We start from the raw sequence: 20,638 nt of genomic DNA on the forward strand, positions 1-20,638 counted from the left end.
AGGAGCTGTGCTCACCCGAGACGAGGGCTGTCTGCTGTCACTTGCTGCCAGGCCAGAGCTAAGTCTCCGCGTTTTTCTCTCCTGGGAGCGAGCCGTGTATTAAAAGTGATTGGCGTAGCAAGTAGCATAGACTGCGTACTTAAAATTAAGTTTCTGTGCCGTGCCAAGAGCATGAGATAGCCGTGGAAGATCGCATATTGCTCCTTTTTAACTGGATCTCTTTGGAAAAAAACAGGCCTTTTTTCTAGGTGGAAAGCTATACTATCCTGAAGTGTTTGCCTAGGGCGGGGTTTTTTTTATTTGTGTGTTTGGTTTTTCTTTTTTTTAAGAGGAAATAAAACTGGGCAAACTGCTCCCTCCCCAGCCAAGGATCTGCTGCCGTGAAACCGAAACCGGGAACTGGCAGGGCAGGGTCAGGCTCCGACAAAGCGAAAGCAGCCGCCAGCCCTGGCTCAGGCAGGGGCAGGGCCGGCAGCTCCAGAGCTACGAGCCAAGCCAAGCCCTGGTGTCACCCTAAACCAGCTTAGTCTAAGAGTTCGGTTTGGCTTTATACTGGGAAACTCGGTTTTCCAAAGACACAGCTTTTTACTCGAGCTGCTAGAAGCAATTGGCAGCAACCGGACCTGACCTTTCCTGCACGACGAGGCTCCGTAGGTCCCAGAGCCGCAGCAAACGCCTGGATGAGCGTCCCCTTCGCGTGCAGAAAACGCAGCGATACCAGGCTCAGGTGGTGATGCTGAAGTGGCATTTGGGTTTTTGTCACCCGTGGGCTCCGCTGAGCCACCTCGGGCTTGCAAAGCGGTTTTTCCTCTTACCCTGGAAGCAGTCGGGAACCCTTCAGCTCCCCACCCTCTGTAAGCAGCGAACGGCCCAGGTGTCATTGAAGTGACTCCTTGTACTGTTAATTGCCTCAAAACTTACTGTGCAATTAAGTGGGTTTCTCAAAGAAAACTGCAGCGGTAAGAGCTTTGCTACCCCTGCCTAGTATTTATGGCTTTCCCTGCGAAGCGGAGCCCCGTTTGCTTCCAGCTCTGCTGAAGCGCTGATCCTCCGGGAGAGGGGAGAGGGGAGAGGGGAGGCGGGCATCTGATGAACACCAAGGTTTTGGCTGCGGGTGCTGGGAGAGGGGAAACCGTGACTGCCTGCTGCCACTGAAAACAAAAATGAGGTTTGCCCAAGATGGATAATTTCATAGTTATTTCATATTTCGGTGCATAAGTACAGTCCCTTCATGCTGAGAACCAAGGCCTTGCGTTCCCAAGTGCTCTGCGTGTACGTAAGTGCTGGCTAAAGATACGTAGCAACTTGCAACGATACTTAGCGACTTGCCGGCTCTTGGAAAAAACCCAAACCCCAGTATTTTATAACAGTTCAGCAGGAAAACACAGGTAGAAATACTGTCGGAAATGAATAATGGGAGAGTTGAGCTCATTCAAATGCAAAGTTTGTGTGTCGCTTGGCTCTTTCTGCACACCATAATTTGGGGAGCCCTGGTCATGCAGCGGTCCAGGGTGGATAGATCTGCCCGGGCAGGGACCGTGGGGATGGAGCCTGCTGTCTTCTGGATGCCCAAACAATTCTGTGCATTCATCCTTACGTGTAGCATGAAACTTGCTTTACCTGGAACTTCTTGGGTGCTGGGGGAAACCTCTCCTTCATGGAAACCTCTCCCTTGCCTCCTGTTTTGGAGAAATCCCAGGAGTTTGTTCCTGGAGTGCTTTATTTTGCCTTGCTGTCCTGAGCTGGTTCGAAAGCTCAAACCGCCCAAAATGTCCTGCTGGGGCTTTGCAGCCGCCTTTGTGACCCCTCTTCACAACCCAAACCTCCCTCCTGTGTCGCTCGGGGTTGCGCGGTGCCTGCCAACGAGCGCGTGCAAGTCGGGAACAAGATGCTCTTGGCCAAAATCGTTACGTGCCCAGCTGAACCTATGGGGACTGCAAATCCGTATGGCCTTAATAGCGTAATGGCCGAGGTGTTTGCATTTTGGCACCCTCGAGGACGGCGGCTGCTTCGCGGTTGATTTGATAACGCTTTCTTGGACCCGAACTGTCTGTGGAGGTTGAAGCACGGGCACGGGGCTCTGGTGAAGGGCAGGAAGGCTTTCCAAGCCCAAACGGTTCTCAACATTGTCCATTTGTACGGGAGGAGATGACTGCCGGCTCCGTCTGGACCCTGCCGCGGGTCCCCCACCGCTAGTTGAAATGATATTTCCTTAAAACTCAGGAATTTGTGACAGTCAGGGAAAGCTATTCCTTCATCCCGTTGCCCCAGGGGAGGCCAGTGACTTGCTTGACCGCGCACACAGATTCCAGATCGCTTCGACTTGAGATTTGGACGTATAGAGGGGCAGATCCGCCGGTCCGCAGGCAGATGCAACGACTGACCAGCCTTGCCAAAAGTGGATTCCCGAAACGGCGATTGTCTGGGGTCTCGCCCTGCCCCGCCATGCTCTGGTGGGTACGAAACTGCTGCCCTAGTTCTCTCGCAGCCCCTGCTTCCACCAAGGCTCTCTTACAATTGCCTTTGAAGACGTCTTTACGTTTCAGTCGGAATGAATCATCCCGTGTGGAAATCTGGAGACGTCTGATGACTGCAGCCCTGGGAGCGAGATGGCTGAGGGTTCTCAGTCCCCGTTGTCCAGGGAAGAAACGTACTGCAGAGTGCTTAAAAAATGAGACTTGGTTAAGGATCCAGCTGCACTGGAGCTCACCCTGATGTGAAAATAACCGTCTCTCGGCTTTCTGGAGGTCACGTCGGCTTTAGCTGTTGATGTCGACGCGCCGCTGCACCTACGGCAGCAGCGAGCGCGGGCTGGGCGGGGGTTTGGGCTGGCAGCACCCGTTTCTGCAGCCGGGGAGGACGCCCCGGCGCTGGCTTTGCAGTGAGGGGACCCCCCGCACCACGACGGACGGCGCGGCTCCGGCAGAAAGAGGCGGGCAGCCTGGGAATGGGATGAAGGCTGACGGCAGGTAGGTCTGAGAGAAGGACCGCGACGCTTTCCCGGTGCCCAAAGAGGCCGGGGCAGCCGGCTCTCCCTTGGCGTCCCTGCTCACCGCTCTCTTCTCTTCTTGCAAATAATTCCTCCCACCTCCCAAAACGGAGCTGGGAAAGCTCTCCTCCTCTCTCCCGCGCGCTGACGAACCCTTCCTTCGCGGCGGCGGGTGAAGCAATCGCCCTGCGCAACCCACGCCTTCGCTTGCGACAGCGCTCGCCCTTCTTCCAGGCGAGGCTCTGGCAGCGGCAGCAGCACCCTGATTCACGGCTGCCCAAATCGCCAAGGCAGGATTTAAATACTCAGCCGCTGTTTTGCTCCATGCATCGGGCAAGGGGACGGTGGCGGGGGGTTAATGCTGGCAGGGGGGTAAGCGCAGGGTGGGACGCGGGCTGGAGTCAGAGCACGTGCATCTGTGGTTGGGGAGCTGCAGGTATCAATCCCCTTCCAACCGGAAAACCTGACCGCTTTGTCTGTCCCAGCATCTCCCATTAACTCTTACTGGTGCTCCTCCAAATGTATTTTGACCGCTGTTCTGTTCGGCTCGGCAGTTCTCGCTCGGTCCAGATAACATCACCGTGTGACTCTTCCGCTGTCAGCTGGTTGCTGTCGCTGCTGGTTTTGCTCCTTCTGCCCAGAGCCAAGAAAAACCCGGTGAAGAATTTTTTTGGCAAGACTTTTAAGGCTTTCTGTTTGGACTTTTTATTTTTTCCATTACGCTCGGACACTTGGCGCTTGCCAGAGGTGCGCGGAGAAGGGAGGCGGCAGCAGAGGCGGCGCCAGGCGAGCATTTCACCCTGGACATGCACGAGAGAACGTGAGACATCCATGGTCCATGCTCCCACCATCCCTATGGATCGCCATCGCTGTCATTGCTAATTTTACTGTCGTTTTTCCAGCGCTGTTCAGCTGGGCGGTAGGGCAGGCGACGGGGTGTTTCCCTGCTGAGCCCTTACGGATGCTGCGGAACAGCTGGCGCGGCCACATCTGGCTGAAGCGGGTACGTCCAAGCACGGCCGTCGGTCCTCGCGGGCGCGTTGAGGCGGCACGCGGCGCGTGCCCGGCGCTCGCCAGGACGCCCAGAGGAGCGGCCGGCCGCCGCGCAAATCCCGGTGCGCTTGCAGCTCCATTTCGGCACCAAATTCCCCTTTTGGTCTTTGAAAGCTTCCGGCAGGGGTCGGGAAAGTCGGATCCTGGGAATCTTGCTTTAGGTCCATAGGCAGCAGCGCATAATTTCTAAAAAATGGGGTGAATTTGTAAAAATGTCTAATTAATTTTTTGCTGTGAGGGGGTTGAGCTCCCCACGGAGGGTCCCTGAGTGCGTAGCCGGCGCTGCTGAACCGAGCGGGGCCACGCTCTGCGAGCGCAAAGCACCCTTTGCTTTTGAGGAGGGCAGAAAAAGGAGGAACCAGCATCACCCTCAGCAAATTGATGGGAAACTCCCATTTAATTAAAATAAAACACATAGTGGCTTCTCCTCTGCGTTTGCTTAATTTTAGATTTCAAAAAACATATCCTGTATCTTCATCCGTAAATTCAGGGGGTTGGTTTTTTTTTTTTTTAATCATCAAAAATCTTTTCAAGCCAGGCACTCGCGAAATGTTGGAAAACAGAGAATTAACAATAATCCTGCAGCGAGGAAGCATGCGAGGAGGCCAAGCCTCCGACAAAGCGAAACCTCCAGGAAGCAGAAAGTAGGTCAGGTTGATAAGGATGAGCACAGAGGGACAGCATGAATATGGAGGGGAAAAGCAAAGTAGGAAAGAAATCGCCCCATGGCCGTGTTTGAAGAAGGAAGGGGCTGTCCGCTACGGACAGCTGGGATCTTTAAGCCTTTTTCCTTAAACGCTGTTGTCCCTGAAGATGTGGGCTGGGATGCAGAGGTAATTGCAATTAGCAGCACTGCAGGAAGGGTGAGACCTCAGCCTGGGTTTGGATGGGGACGGCTTGGGAACCGCTGCGGATAAATGGGATGTTTGTGAATTACGGAGGCTGGATCCCGTTCCTGGAGGGGTCCTGGAGGAGCTGGTCACGGGGAGCAAGGGATCAGCTCTGCTAAGACAGCCGGGAGGCTTTAAAGAAACTGTAATGCTGTCGCAAGAGGGCTGAGAGGGAAAAAAGCTGGGAGGTTACGGACTCATTGGTCTCATTTAGACCTTGGAAAATACTGCGAACGACCCAGAAGCGTCTATAAAAATCGACAGCCAGCACCGCAGGCTCATCAAGAGCAGAGGGCAGGGACGTGGGTCGGTGCAGGAGCCGGTCTCACCGTTCCCAAGCGGCACAAACCCCTCGGGATGAGGCAGCAGGACCTGGGGGTGCTGCGGGATCGCACCCGGCTGCACGGGGCCCCCGCGCCGTGGTCGAGCCATAAGGTTGCAGCAGCGCAGGGAATTCGGTGCTAAAACTGGCTGGAGCGAGTGCCCCAAAAATGGGCCTTTCCGCTTTAAATAGCGCCCAGATGGTGCAGGAGGAGACATCGGGAAAAGCTCAAGCTGTTCCCGGGAGAGGGGAGTCCGGGCGGAAAGGCGCGGTGAGAACCTGGGGGTTTGCCCTGGAAACCGCACAGCCACGGCTTGGGCTGGAGATTTTTTTTTTTTGCATCTCCCAAACGTTTCGGGAGTGTCCTGGTTTCGGCTGGGATAGAGTTAATTTTCTTCCTAGCAGCAGGCACAGTGCTGTGGTTTGGATTTAGGATGAGAAGAATGCTGATAACACACTGATGGTTTAGTTGCTGCTCAGTACTGCTTATGCCAGTCAAGGACTTTTCAGCTTCCCCTGCTCTGCCAGGGGCACAAGAAGCTGGGAGGGGGCACAGCCAGGAGAGTTGATCCCAACTGCCCCAAGGGCCGTTCCATACCATACGGCATCATGGGCAGTATGGAAACTGGGGGGGTTGGCCGGGGAGCAGCGATCGCTGCTGGGAACTGGCTGGGCATCGGTCGGCGGGTGGTGAGCAACTGCATTGGGCATCACTTGCTTTGGATATTATTATTACTATTATTATTATATTGTTATTATTATTATTTTACTTTATTTCAATTATTAACCTGTTCTTATCTCATCCCAGGAGTGTTTCTCACTCTCACTCCTCCGATTCTCTCCCCCATCCCATCGGGGCAGGGGCAGTGAGCGATGGCTGCGTGGTGCTGAGCTGGGGCTGGGGCTGAACCCCGACAGGGAGCCCCGCGAGCACGCTCGGCACAGGTACGCCGCACGCCGAAGCCCACCCAGAGCCAGCCCGTGGGGCCGCATCCTGCGCCCGTCACCCCCGCACCCCGAGCAGTGCCCCCCTCGCCTGCAACAGAGGCGGCAGCCGCAGCTAGCTTGTGCTGCTGTTTGCATATATGCTAATTGGCTCATTAATCATCACCACCCGCAGCTGGAATCGGGCTCGGTTCGCACGCATTCAAGGGGCTTTGGCGAAACCTTGGCTTTTCCCTTACAAGAGCCAATTTCGTGCGGTAACTCCCAGCGCAGCCGGCGTAGGACAGAAATAACCTCGAACCGGACTGAGCCGTCGCTGCACGAAGCAGCCGAGCCGTGGGTTCTCCTTCCAATTACGAAACACGCTAAAACCAGGAAACGCCAGTCCTGACACCAAGCGATGACACATTCCTCAACGCCGAAAAAAAAGAAAAAAAAAAAAAAGGAAATAGAGCTTTAACCTTTATTTCCAGCTCGGCATGCCTCGCGCTGCCCTCTCGCTCGTGCACGCCCGGCTGCGATTTACCTGCAAATTTGGGGCCAGTCTCGGCGTAGGAGGTTTATAAGAAAGACGGGGACGGACTTTTGAGCAGGATAGGACAAGGGGCGATGGTTTTAAACTAAAAGAGGGGAGATTCGGATGAGATGTAAGGAAGAAAGTTTTTACGCTGAGGGTGGCGAGACATGGGCACAGGTTGCCCAGAGAGGTGGGAGATGCCCCAGCCCTGGAAATGCTCAAGGTCCCTGCAGGGACCTTCCAAGCCAGGGGAAAAGCTGCAGGGCAGGCAGAAGACACCTTTTTGTGCACCCAAAAATTCCCCTTCGAGTCCCACCACCCTCTCTGGGGTGGCGGCCAGCGCTCGTGCACGGCCCCTCGGCGAAGAAAGAAAGGAGCGGGCAAGGTTTTGGTATCTTGAAAACATTTTATTTCATCACTATTCCGTGGTAGCATAAATAATAGGCAATGACAGCACATGTAATGCGCAGAGGGGGAAGCGGTGGGCGCGGGCACGATGTAAAATAACGGAGAGGTGAAACCGTCGCACTGGTAGTGCCGGGCAGTTCAGCAACTTGATTTAGTGAAAATATATATATATATATATAGGTAAACTAGCAGTATTTGGTGTCGTTCGCTGTGCTACAGACCTAATCCACAAAAAAAACCCCCCACCCTGTGATTGTAACGCACGTGCTGAACCCATCGAGCGCCCGCCGGGTCCGTCCCTCGGGGCAGCACCGCGGCGGCCGCCCGGGGACCCTCGGGGCGAGCGGGTGGCATCCTCGCCCCGTCCCCGTGGCGCTGGCATGGGGCCCAGCGGGAAGGAGCGGGGCGAGGCCCTCTTTGCGGAGGCGGAGGGAGCAAAAAAAATCCCTCTCCGGTTAGGCAACCCAACCTCTTTTTTGTTTTGTTTTTGTTTTTTTTTTTTAAAGGATATAGGTGCACGTGCACGGATGCACGCGCACGCGTGGAGCAACTCCCTTCCCCGGGCTGGAGCCTGGGGATGCTCACAGGCTGCTCCTGCCAAAACCCGGCTGTGCCGGATCCCCCTCCCGGCAGCACCGCCACCACGGCAAGGGTCCCGGGCTGCCGCCGCGGCAGCGTGCTTTTGTGAATGACGCCCTTCCCGCACCCCCTTCCAGTTCTGCACCTGCTGTCACATTTTTTGCATAGGAAATAAAAACGAATAGCAAGGAAGCATCGCGCTTTCCCGGGGCGTCGCCGCCTCGGCTGCCCCGTGCCGGTTTATCCCGACGGAGGGACGCTGCTCGTCTACTTACTCCAAGACCATGGCTGGGGCAGGCGGCCGCCCCAGCCGCCTCTCATGCAGTAGAGCTCTCGGTTACAGCGGTTTTAGTGCTAGGCAAGACTAGGAGGACGCATTTCCAGTTAGCGAGTGGGCTCTTGGCAGGTCACTTGACTTCTGGCTCGTATTCTGTGTAAGTGGATACAATAAAATTAAAGAGCGAGTATAAACAAAGAGAGTTTATTTAGAAAACGTCCCTGGAAGTTAATTATTCTTCGGGCTGTTACGTAAGTTTTTTAACTCCAGCTGTAGCTGTCGGATCCGTATGTCCTTCTGCGAGAGCTCGTCCTTCAGCCGCCGGATCTCGTCCTGCTGTCGGAAGAACATCCGAAGGAGCTGGAAGGGAAGGAGGGAGCTGGAGGGACCGCGCCGGCCGCTCGCCCCCGGGGCTTCGCTTTCCTGCCAGCCCCCGGAGCCACGCCGGGGCCGTTCCGTAACTCGGCTGCTTTTGCAACGCGGCTTCATCTGCCGTGCTGCCCGCTCGCTGGGATTTAATTTCACCTTCCAGCTCGGGGATGCCCTACGCATGCAATCTGCAACCTCAGCTCCAGCAAAACAAATTCCTTCCGGGACCAAGTGCTGATGTTTCCCCAGCGCCTCCTTATGTTGTTCCCGGAAGAGGATTTTAATTAAAAAAAAAACAAACCAAAAACCAAAACAAAAGGAGCTTAACGCGGCTCCTTTCGGGTGCTCTGTGGTTAATGCGGAGCGGGATGCTTCAAGCCACAGGCAGACACAATGCCCAGGCACTTCAGTTTGGGAGCAGAAGCAGAGACCCGCAGAGCCGTGGCTTCCCAAGCTGCACCCGGAAAATGTCCCCGCAGCCAGCGACCGTCCCCTCCGTCCCTGCGCCCAGGGCTGCGCTGCCCTACCTCGTTCTCCGTCCGCGGCGGCACGTTCTCCAGCAGGTCTATGCCGTTAACGACGACGCTCTTCTTCTCCCTCGCCGGCGCCTTAAAGACGATTTTGGATGTCTTCTTGTAGCCCTCCTTCAGCGACATCAGGATGGGATCTGAGCGGGGCAGAGCGCGGGAGCGAGTCAGGGGGGGCTGCGGCCCCCGTCCCGCTGCCCGGCCGTTTTCGGGGCTCCGTGCCGCCCACCCAGCATGGCACCGGTGGCTTTACCTCTGTTCACCCCGCTCAGCCATTCATCCGGCGTGAGGGCTGGCTCCGTACCCGGGGTCATCGGGTAGATGTCCTCTTGGTACGTTTCTGACTAAAAACACGGGGAAAGAAGAACAACCGCCTCTGTCAATCCGCTCGCGATTTTAACGGCACGTTGCAACGCGCTGCAAATGCTTGCGCTCGCTCCTTTGGCATGCAGCGATGCAGCCACCCAGGGCATCCGGGGACGTAATAAACCGGCGTTTGCACCATGAAGTTAGATGAGAAACGCCAGCGCTGCCTGCTCGGGGCACACGCAGAGAATCTGGGAAATGCTGGCCGGCCGCCGCAGCGGAGCGGAGGGGCCGGAGGAGGACGAGCGGCTGCTGAGCTGCGGCAGAGCCCGGGATCGGCTCCTCCGCGCAGCCCTGGCCGGCGGCTGCATTTGCTTCCGGCCACAGACGGTGCTGGAAAGGCAAACGCCAAACCCTGCTCCAGCGCCGGGATATATTTTAGCAGAAACAGCCCCCAAACCTCAGGCGAGACAAGCCCCGTGTTACCTGTCGCAATGGACCAAGCTGGTTGTGCACAAAACAGTTGCCTCAAGGCCGGGAGCAATGCAGAGAGGCATTTCCTAAACACATTCCCATTAAGTCTTGGGTGAAAAACCCCCCTGGGAATCCCATGCCTGCGAAGCGTAATGATTGGGAGGTCTAAGACTGCTGCAAAGAGAGCCGGCCGTGGGACCGGTCAGCAAAGCAGTGCAAGCGGGGGCACCTCCATCACACCGGAGCCGCTACGGACGCCGCTCGCCCCCGCCAGCCTGCCCCCGCGCCCCGGGGTGCAGCGAGGGACTCACCCTCCTCGGCACGATCATCGAGATGGGTTCGATCAGCCCCTTGAGGGTGACGAGCTTGTAGAAACGAAAGACCTCGCAGGCTGACACGTCCAGCCCGTGCTTTGGCATCACCCCTGCGGAGGAGGCGCAGACGGTAACCCCCAGGTGCTGCAAGCCGGCTGGGACCCACCCGCCTCCCCGGCACGGGGGACCCCAAAAGATCCTTGCTTTCCATCGGGAGACCTGGATCCTTGCAGAATTAATCCCTGCCATCACCCTGGGGACCTGGGGCACAGACCTGGGCCACGCCAGGGGCATTTGCAGGGACGTTGGGAAAGGGATGAGCAGCTTTTATTTAGGAAAAAACCCACAGGAATCGCTGACTGATGTCCCTTGGGAAAGCCGTGGCACGTGTGACAGCAGGAAGGGTGTCACCAGGCATGCACCGGACCAGGACCCAGCCCCAGCCGGGCTGCATCACCGCAGCAATGCGAATGCTGCCCCGCGAGCGTTGCAGCCCCATGCTGATGCTCCAGAGCTGGCACAGCACCGCCAAACCCATTTACAAGTTAATTAAACAGCTTAGAATCATAGAATCATTGAATCGTTTAGGTTAGAAAAGACCTTTCAGATCATCCAGTCCAACCATTAACCTACACTACCAAGCCCACCACTAAACCAATTAAGGGGAGAGGAAGAATTTCATGAGTTTCCTGGCTTGGTGGCTGGATTATTTATAATGAAAGTAAAAACCAGGAATCATTAAGGTTGGAAAGGCCCTCTAAGATCATCAGTCCAACCATCAACCCAACACCACCGTGCCCACTAAACCATGTCCCCAAGTGCCACGTCTGCCCGTTTTTTGAACACAAAACCCCACCTTCCCTCATCTACCTTCCGCATGCAGAGCGAAGGGTCAGCAGCACAGCCATCCTTACCCAGTCCTTTTTGTGGGGCCGGGGAGCGGAACTCCATGAGATAACTCAGGTAAGGCTTTTCCGAGCCGATCTCGTAGTACCGAATGTTGCCGTCACCCTGGAGCGAGCGCGGGGAAGAGGGAGGGTTCACTGCTTTGGCAAACACGAGGGTGAACAGACCGCGGTAACAACCCCCGGCAGCCCGTCCTTGGGGAATTCTGGAGGGATGCGGGCTGGGGCCACTGCAGCAGCATGCATCGCCCCACGGGATGCTGCCGCTCATGCCACGGCGGCGGGCACCTCCCCAAACCAGGGATTTGTGGCCGAAGAGCCGTGTAACGCTTTGCTGGGGGCTCAGCGCAGCCCTGCCCCCGGGACGGCTCTTCTCCCCCGTGCCATTTGGGGGACAGAGGCCCCTTCGCCTCCCCGGGAGATGCCGCAGCCCCCGGATGCGAATCGCAGCCCGTACCTTGCCGGCCAAGTACAGCATGTGAGTGTCGGCGTCGTAGAAAGGGAAAAGGAGACCCGAGAGCCCGTCGATCTCCTCCTCTATCAGGGGCATGGACAAGTCTTCCTGCGCGAGAGGAAAAAGCGCGTTGTTCAGGAAGATATCCCGATGCTCGCGCTGAGAGGGGGGCCCGGTGGGGACGGCGCGGCGGTGCCGGCACCCACCTGATCCCAGAGAGCGATCTGCCGCGTGTTCCAGCGCGACACCCCCGTCGTCAGCAGCCGCTTCGTGCTGCCCAGGAAGACCACCCGGTTGACGCGGTGGTTCTTGCAGCTGGCCTCCTGCAAGACAGGAGCGCGCTGGCCGGCAGCCCCCCGCCCCTCCCTCGCCTTGGGAAGCCCCTTCCTTGGGGGCTACCCCGACCCGCCACCCCCCCAGTGCCTCTCCCCGGTGAAACGCCGGCTCTGTGCTGGCGGGGCGGCAGCCGGCATGGAGGTACCGTGATTCGGCGCCCGTCCCCTGCGCAAAATGAAAAAGCCCATCTGCCTTAATATCCAATATCGCCTTCACCGAGAAAGCATCGTCTTCCTCCAAACTGTGGCTCTCTCTGGAACTTCCTGCACCCCTCCCTAATTTCTCCTATTTTCCACAAATCCTTAATTAACAAAAGAAATAAAGCCTCCACCTCCTGTGCTTGGGATGAGGCAGAGCCCTCCCCATCATCTCCACCTAATTAAAACAACCAGCCCCTCCCCACAGCAGAGAGTCGCCTGCAGACCCTGACACGCACAAAACATCGCATCACGAGCCGGTACAGTTCCTTGCAAATGTTTTTGCACGTTTCAGTAGGATTCCTCCCCAAGATCTTATTTCCAACCCCCGGCTTCCCACGCAGCACTCAGCACCCCGGCACGAGCACCGCACCTGCAAGACCCTGCCGGAGCGCGGCTCCACGACCCGCAGCTTCTTGTCCTTGCAGGTGGTGGCCAGGAGGCTGCCGTCGGTGTTGAAGGACATGCAGAGGATGACGTCCGTGTGGCAATCGATCATCTTCACCGGCTCCCCGATGTCCAGGTTCCAGATGAGGACCTGCGGGAAGCGGGGAGGCTGCCCCGGCGTCTCCACTGCTGGTGACCCCCCACCCCTCCTGCAACCTCCAGTTCTGCTTTAGGCATCTTCATATAGAATCATCTAGGTTGGAAAAGACCTTTAAGGTCGTCCAGGCCAACCATTAACCTAACACTACCAAGTCCACCACTAAACCAATTCAGGCGAGAGGAAGAATTTCATGTTTCCTGCCTTGGTGGCTGGATTATTTCTTAATGAAAGTAAAACTAGGAATCATTAAGGTTGGAAAGGATCTCTAAGATCATCAGCCCAACCATCAACCCAACACCCCCATGCCCACTAAACCATGTCCCCAAGTGCCACCTCTGCCCGTTTTTTGAACCCCTCCAGGGATGGGGACTCCCCCACCTCTCTGGGCAGCCTGTTCCAATGCTTGACCACTCTTTCCATGAAGAAATTTCTCCCAGTATCCAACCTAAACCTCTCCTGACGCAGCTTGAGCCCATTTCCTCTCGTCCTATCGCTAACTACATGGGAGAAGAGCCCGACCCCCCTCCCTGCCCCCTCCTGCCAGGAGCTGCAGAGCGATGAGGTCTCCCCTCAGCCTCCTCTTCTCCAGGCTGAACACCCCCAGCTCCCTCAGCCGCTCCCCACCAGCCCTGTGCTCCAGACCCTGCCCCAGCTCCGCTGCCCTTCCCTGGACACGCTCCAGCACCCCAATGTCCTCCTTGTGCTGAGGGGCCCACAACTGGACACAGCATTCCAGGTGTGGCCTCACCAGTGCTGAGTACAGGGGACAATCACCTCCCTACTCCTGCTGGCCACACTATCCCTGACACAAGCCAGGATGCTGTTGGCCTTCAGCCAACGTCTCCTATTTTGGCTGAAATCACCCCTTCGTCACCCACAAATCCCCTTCCCTCCTCCCAGGGCTGCCCTGCAGCTCGTGCAAAATTAAAATAGCCCTTGCGAGCGGGTGCAAGACCCTTGCACGAGGGAAGGCGCAGTCTGCTGCGCGACACAGTGGGTCGTTTTCTGCCAGCCAGCAGGGTCCTGGCTGCAGGCAGGTGACTCCCACCCGTGCCATGAGCAGGGAAAGCCTCTGCAAGGGAACCCCAGGCAGCGGCCGAGCACAAGGAGCGGGGCCGGGCAGTGCTCACCTTATAGTCGTAGCCGGCGCTGAAGAGGATGTTGTTGGTGGTGGGGTGCCACTCGACGAGGCCGACGCGCCGGCTGTGCCCGTACAGCTCCAGGACGGCCTCCGTCATGTTCCTCTTCAGGCCGCCCTCGGGGATCTCCCAGATCCGCACCTGCGGGACGGGGCAGGCATCGGGATGGGTTTGGGAGCCCTGCGAGGACCCCGACACCCGCCCGGGGGGGCTCCGAGCTGCTGAATCCCAGTGCCAGCGGCCTCATCCTGCGCCCCAATGCATGTCCCAGGGGTCCATCCAGTCCCCTGCGAGGGCAGAGCGGGAGCACGGCGAGTCCGTCCCATCAGACCAACAAGCTCCAGGGGAAGAGTAGCCCCAAAAAAAGCAGCGGTATCACCCCTGGACCATGAGTGCTGAGGAAAAGGACCCGATGAAGCCAATGCAGCACACCCAGGGGAGACCCCCGCTGCCGTCAGCCTCGCCGGGAGCTGCCGCTCACCCAGCCGGGAAAAGCTGCGTTAAAACCAAGCCAGAAAAGCCTCTGCAGAGAAGGTGCTTGCTGAACAAAAGGAGGCAAGGCACTGGGACAGAATAAGGCTTCTGTAGCATCTCTTCTTCAATTAAACAGCTCCAGATAATGCTATCAAAGGGCGGTTATAGACGCTTTCATCTCCACGGCAGGTCACCGGTATGAAGGCGAAGTGACCTGGCACATTTATCTAACCCTCCCCGGTCTCTCCATGCCCAAGCACCCTGGCCCCATCCGAGCAGCGAGACACGGGGTCCTGCCAGCCCTGCGGCTTCCCGGAGCCACCCGAAACCCGGCAGCGTTTGGTGGTGCGTGCACGTCACCGCGGTTCAGACGGAGAGATGAAACGGCCGAGCTTTGCGCTCTCATCTCCTCCCCGCAGCAGGCTGCCTTGGCCGGCGCGCTCGTCCTTCCCAGAGCCTTCATCTCACCCCGGCTCTAATATCAGCTGCGGACACGTCGCATCACCTTTAAGCAACGCTCGTTAAAAAAGCCGAAGGGTATCGAATGCAGCACACGGCCCGTGCGGGTTCCCTTCCGCCTCCTCCGCCAGCACCTCGAAAGACGAGCTTGCTTTTGGGGTTGCTTTTGGCAGCCAGGGCCGCGCTGCCCCAGGGAGCACCGCTGAGTTGCAATAAAGCTTTTCCAGAACAGGGAATATCTGGGAGGCTGCTGCCTGGGGAGGACTGATCCTGCTGCCCCTTTGGTCGCTCCTCCCTCTCTTCACCAGCACCCCCAAGGGTGACCCCGTCCAGCCACGGGCTGAGCTACAGCCGGGGAGCAAAAGTTAATTTGCAATATTGCACTGAAAAATCTGCATAAAGATGTACAGGCGGCGCGGTGTTTTCTGCCCGAACCGGCACATTTAGAGGTGGGAGACACTGCTCTTTGGGTTGCGGGGCGTGCGGAGGAATAGAATCATGGAATCGTTTAGGTTAGAAAAGACCTTTAAGATCATCAAATCCAACCAAGGAAACGGCGTTAGGAGAGAGACAGGGCTAAGAGGCCGGTTCGGCTCGGAGGGACGATTCTGAGAGCATCAGCAGTTTTCAAACAAGGCGCAACACGAGGAACAAGCAACACAGCCCTGATCGCTGGGTGTCGAAGGAAGCGGTTATGAAAGCGGCGGGTTACAAAAGGGCTGTTGCCAAACCTCCGGCTGCGCCTTGCTCCGGCTGCCTGCACCCAGGAGGGCTCCGAGCGAGCTCTGCACGCCGGAGACGCGCCCGCGGCACGCTCGCTGCTCGGGGCGCGCGCCGTCGGAGCCGGGGCGGGGGACACGCGCGGGGAAACCTTCGGGCGCTCAGCTGCGACGCCCGGGCTCCCTGCATCCTCAGGGTCCGCTCAGCTGGGAGCTCCCTCCTGCTTTTCGCCGTGCAGGTGGCCTAAAGGATGGTTATTAAGTGCATCCTGCATCCGTGCTCGGCCGGGAAGCATCGCTGGGGCTCTGCAGCACGGCATCACCTCTGCGGTCTGCTCCTAACCGAGTTGCATCATTCTTTGTGTCTTGCAAAAAAAAAAAAAAAAAGGGAGGGGCAAGTGCCAGGGACAGGCTATTTTAGGCAGGTTTCCCCATTAGCGTGGCCACTATGACCTGAAAATGGACGTGTCGGAACTGGTTGCAGTGCTAACGCCATTCTGTTGCCAGCAGAGGCATAGCTGGAGCTAACCCAAAACTCAAGCGTTGCGTTTCGACACCTCGTCCCATCCTGGGATGGAAATGATGCTTTTGGAAAATTATAATTAAAAAAACCAGAGGAACAGCCCTAGAAGAGCCTCTCTCCACCCTCCTCCCGTGACACCAGGGAGAGCAGCGGGGATGGGACGCAGCCTGTGAAACCAGAGGCTTCCTCTCCCACCCATCCTAAGAAACCTTCTTGATAAAATTTTCCCCGAAACGCCGCGTTCCGCAAAGAGATGTATCCTGCAAACAGGAGAGTGTGCTGCAAAATCCCCCTTCTAGCTCTGCATGCCACATCAGCTCGCTGCGCCTGAGTGCACGGAGAGCTCCGGCACAGGGAAAACGCGGAGCCTGAAACACCTACGGAGGTTGGGCAATTCCCCTTTTAATCTTCCCGCTTGGTTTGTCCTGCCCTTTAAAAGCTCCTTCCCAAAAAGCCTTCACAGCATTTCAGCAACTGCGGCGGGATGGGGAACTGAAGGATCAGCCCTGCCACTAATTGTCCTGCGAGGACGAGTAACGAATTAACACTCCCGATGCCCCAAGGGAGAGCATCAGGCGAGGACAGACGCCGTTATCTGAGCAGGGACAGGCAGGTACGGATGGATACGGGTTTGACAGCGAGGGAGAAATTACAGGAGGGGTTTCAAGCAGGGGGATGACCTGGGTGGGCTGCAAGAGAGATCACTCTCCAGCAAGGCAGCGTCAAACCGTGGCCGCTAATATCGGGTCCTGCCAAGCCATAAAATCCTCATCGCCCCCTTGGAGAGGATTAACCGGTAGCGATGCTCCGGGGACCAGGCTGCGCACGTTGTCCTCTCCGTACAGTGCACGCTGGAGGAAAGACACGAGTCCGGAGCTGGACCGGCCGGCTGCATCGCCGCGCTCGTGGCAGGTCCTCTGTGCCGGCGGTGTCCCCAGCCCGGGGCTGACGGTGCCCTCGAGTGACAAATATCATGCAAATACTCGGTTTTCTGCAGCTTGGACTCCACGAGGACCCGAGCATCCTCTCTCTTTGATAACGACCATTGGCCTGAACTTCTCCAAACCTCCTGGGAGCCAGCAGAGAGAGCCCGAAGGTGCAAGACCTGCCCATAAGCAGCACCCTGGGCACGGGGTGGCACCAGGAGCCACGAGCCCACCCAGCTGCAGGGCCGCTCCCCTCCGATTCATCCCCATCGGGGGGAACCCCCCCACCGGATGGCCTCAGGGGCAATTAACTTAATTTCCCAGGTTTAACGATGGCTCATGAAGTCTTCCCAGTACCCTCCCTCCCTCCCAGCAGCTCCTATTCCCCGGCGACCATGTATAAAACGTGATGAATTAAAGTGGGAGACAGCTCACCGTGATTCATGGCCATGATCTGAATTTTTTTCCCCACTCAATATCTTCCTTGACAAGCTTTCAGCTCATAAAAAAATGCCAATATACCGAACTGAAGGAGAGGATGAGACATTAGGTGATCATACAGTGAAACGCGAAGGATCAGGCAAGGCAGATTTGTAACTGGTTAAAAACTGGATCACCCCAAACCCTGGCTTTTGCCGTGCAGAACGGGCGACGGTTTCTGATTTCTCCCTTGTACAAAGGCTTTTTTTTCCTTTACAATACAGCCTTTGGGATGGACTTGTTTGCGTCCAGAAAATAAAAAGGAGGAGGATGCAAATAACCGCTATGTAAAGACGATCTGATTCATTATCCCCCAGCCTGCAAAACCGCCTTTTGCTCGTATCGCTTGATGGATCAGGCCATGAGAGCATTTGCAGCCCCTGCGGTCCCTGATAGCAAGAAGGATTAATAATAGCATTGCTGTTGGGCTTGGGAAAAAAAAAAAAAAAAAAGACGTTGTTGTGCATAGCTGTACGGCTTATCTGCAGCAGGGGACACAGAAAGAGCAGCGCTGTGACGATAAGTGACAGCGGGGACAGCGGAGGAGCTGGGCACCAGCCCCAGCCCCTGCCCCACCGACACAGGAGCCGGGGATTGGCACGATTTGCCTCTTGCTCTGCATCAATCTCTCACCCCCTCTCCGTTCCTGAGACTGCTGAGCCATCAGCCACCCCGCAGTGCCTCCGGCAGCCCCTACCCCACATCTCTCGGTACATAAATTAGGGGCAGGAGGGGACACGGAGCTGCACGAGCGCTCGCCCCCCCGGGAGGTGCCGGCCCGAAGCGTCCCAGCTCACCGAGGTGTCTTCGGAGCACGACGCGATGATGTTCTCAATGAAGGGATTCCACTTGATGTCCAGCACGTTGCCCTGGTGACCGCAGACTTTGGGGTAGTTTGGTTCGATCCGGCCTGTCTGTAATTTAAAATAAACCCAAAAAAAGAGAGGGAAAAAAATAAAATTTAGTGATACAGCTGGTCTTTTTAAGGCTGGAGCCTCGTTAGGGGAGAGAGCTCCATAGCTCATGCTGGGATGGGGGTTTTGGCTGGAGGAGATGCCCGGCTGAGGCAGGGATTGGTTTTGCCCCATCGATATTCCCAGCAGCCGATCCGTGTGCGAGAAGGGGTTTCTGCAAACACAACCCCCCAGGGCTGCCCAGCCCTGGGAGGGGGCACCACCAGCTGGGGAGCTCAGTAGGAAACCTTCGGCTGACCCTCTGAAGCCACGGGCAAAAGGGCTGGAAGGGACTCGAGAGGCTCCGAACCGACCCTCGGGGCAGATCAGCCATGGGGCCACGCATGAACTATTTGGTACTTTCCTCCCAAACTCCGGAAGCGACCTTGAGCAAGGTGTGCACGTGTACCCCGCGGGACAAATCCCCAGCCGCTTCGGGATCGTCAACACTTGCTCAACGACGCTAACAACCTGTGCCACCGCTTGATGGGATCCTTCCCCACAGGTGGAAATCCTTGCAAGACTTTTAGGGACGGTCCGGTCTCGCCATCCCGGCAGAGCGAGGACCGGCAGAGCTCCGCAGCGGAGGACGGCGCGCGGCACTCGGCACAGCCTCCTCTCAAGGTTCCCATCGCAGGCGGGTTGCGGGAGCCCCCTGCGCCTTGCAGGGACCTCGCAGGGAGCCGCCGCGGCCAGCCGGCCACCCCACCGCCCTTCCTTCTCCTGCGCTGGCTCCTCGCCGCAGCCCGGAGGTGGTGGCACGCTCGCAGCGTGCAAACTAACTAGGTCAGCACGACGCAGCCACTAAATATTTCATAGCCCTTCCGGCGCTGACCTTTGAACATATCGAGCTCCTGGCTCCATTTAACTCGAACAAAGAAACGCACCGAGGATAACGCGCTGCATTTTTACCATCCGCGGCTAAGGGCGATGGCTAGGAGAGCCCTGGGCAGCCGGATCAGGCCCAGGGGCTCACCCCTGCACCGTCACTGCTGGGAAGGTTTATTTGAATTAATTTGCTCCCAGGGAGACACGACTGCTAATTGCCAGGCAGCCACGGTGCCCGCTGCCGCGCTGCACGGCCGGTCGCAGCTCCGGTGAACGCCAGCCGGCACCAGCGCGGTGGGGACGGAGATGCAGAAAACCACGGCAGGGAGAAACGCAGGCAACCGCCACCCTCCCCGAGCCCGCTTTATCAATTTTAAAATACTTTTCATAGGCATTCTTCTTAGAGTGAAAAGCCAGTTCTCGCTCAAGCTGCTGCAACAGCTCTAAGTCATCCCTTGGACGTGGCTCATATATAAGATAAAAACTAGGCTGGCCTTAAAGCACCGGGGACTCAGTTTTATGGGTTATTTCAGTTATCGAGGCAAAGGGGAAAAAAAAAATAGGTGCCTGCTCTCGTTGCCTTCAGCTCATGAACAAATGGACACCCTCGGCTCCATCACGGGCCGGCTAACAGGGTCATTTGCAGTCCTTCCCCTCTGCCCTTCTGCGCAGTCTCTTACAAATGCTGCCGAATTCCCCGGCGTGCGACAGGCGCGAGATCACGTCCCCGTTAGCCGCTCCGTGACGAGCACTTAACGCAAGACTGATTTCTAACTCGCGAGCTTCTCTCTAATTAGGGCACGTTACGCAAATTCCCTACCCATATGGCGCAGGGTTCATTTTCCCTGGGGTGACTGATACCTGCCGCTGTGATTTTAACCTCCATTAGGGCCAATTTCAGGGCTGTCAGGGCAGGGATGGATGGAAGAGCCGGGACGGGGCGGCTGCACCCGCCTCCTCCTTCAGCTGCCGACAGCATCACTTCGGCTCGCTCAGAGCGCCTAAATTCTGATAATTCTGCCCATCAGCAACAGCCTGGCTCGGGTCTGAGCTGCCACGTCAGCCCGGGACCCTGAACTGCCTCCTGCCATCCACAAACGCGTTTCCGTCGCCGCACCTACCCGGCAGCTTTGCCCCAGGTAGGCGGCAGGGACCGGCGTACACAACGCTTCCGACGTTATCGAGCAGCGTTGTGCTGCTTTCCTGGTTAACGCCGCGGGCGTGGCTTTTATCAGTGCCACCATAAATCAGTTCAGGTTTTTAGGGATCAAAACAAGCAAAGTGACTTTCTGACAGCTTCGCCAGGGTGACCCAAACCTCTGGCAGCCGGGGGCTGTGGGTGATGCCGCGGCTGGAGGAACGGTCCCCTGAACCTGATCCCCTGAATCCCCCCCAAATTTCTTTGCCTAGATTACACCAAGCACCCAAACGCTGGAGCATCCCATAGGAAGGGCGATACATTAAAGCACGCATCCCCCATGGATTTTAAATTTTCCTTTTACTCAGCGGCAAAGGCAGCCCCTTGGGAAGCCCCTGTGACGCCAAACCTGCCCGGTGGGGGCGATGGCCCCCCGCGTCTCAGGGATCCCCCCAGAACGCTCAGATCTCCACGCTGGAAGCCAACGGTCCCCAGGAAAAGCGAGGTCCAAGGAGGAGCACGACTGACCGAGCGCTGAGAGTATGCGGGCCATAACGCAAGGAAAATCATTAGAGAAGACAAACGCTTCA

The 20,638-nt window shown here is 57.2% G+C and overlaps 1 protein-coding gene across 1 annotated transcript in view; it reads right to left on the reverse strand.

The window, feature by feature from the left end:
• Positions 1-8,208: 8,208 nt before the first annotated feature.
• The window catches only part of CORO2B (coronin 2B), a 41,236-nt gene continuing 28,806 nt past the window's right edge, over positions 8,209-20,638 (reverse strand). Inside the window, exons 4-13 of the mRNA XM_075713710.1 lie at positions 17,927-18,043; positions 13,540-13,689; positions 12,236-12,400; positions 11,536-11,652; positions 11,333-11,437; positions 10,885-10,981; positions 9,968-10,080; positions 9,130-9,220; positions 8,877-9,016; positions 8,209-8,340 (exon numbers count right to left, since the gene is read on the reverse strand). Coding sequence (XP_075569825.1) covers positions 8,209-8,340; positions 8,877-9,016; positions 9,130-9,220; positions 9,968-10,080; positions 10,885-10,981; positions 11,333-11,437; positions 11,536-11,652; positions 12,236-12,400; positions 13,540-13,689; positions 17,927-18,043 — 1,227 coding nt within the window. The remainder of the gene's footprint in view (positions 8,341-8,876; positions 9,017-9,129; positions 9,221-9,967; positions 10,081-10,884; positions 10,982-11,332; positions 11,438-11,535; positions 11,653-12,235; positions 12,401-13,539; positions 13,690-17,926; positions 18,044-20,638) is intronic.

Source organism: Pelecanus crispus, chromosome 7 (assembly GCF_030463565.1).
Source record: "Pelecanus crispus isolate bPelCri1 chromosome 7, bPelCri1.pri, whole genome shotgun sequence".
Classification (NCBI taxonomy): Eukaryota; Metazoa; Chordata; class Aves; order Pelecaniformes; family Pelecanidae; genus Pelecanus; species Pelecanus crispus.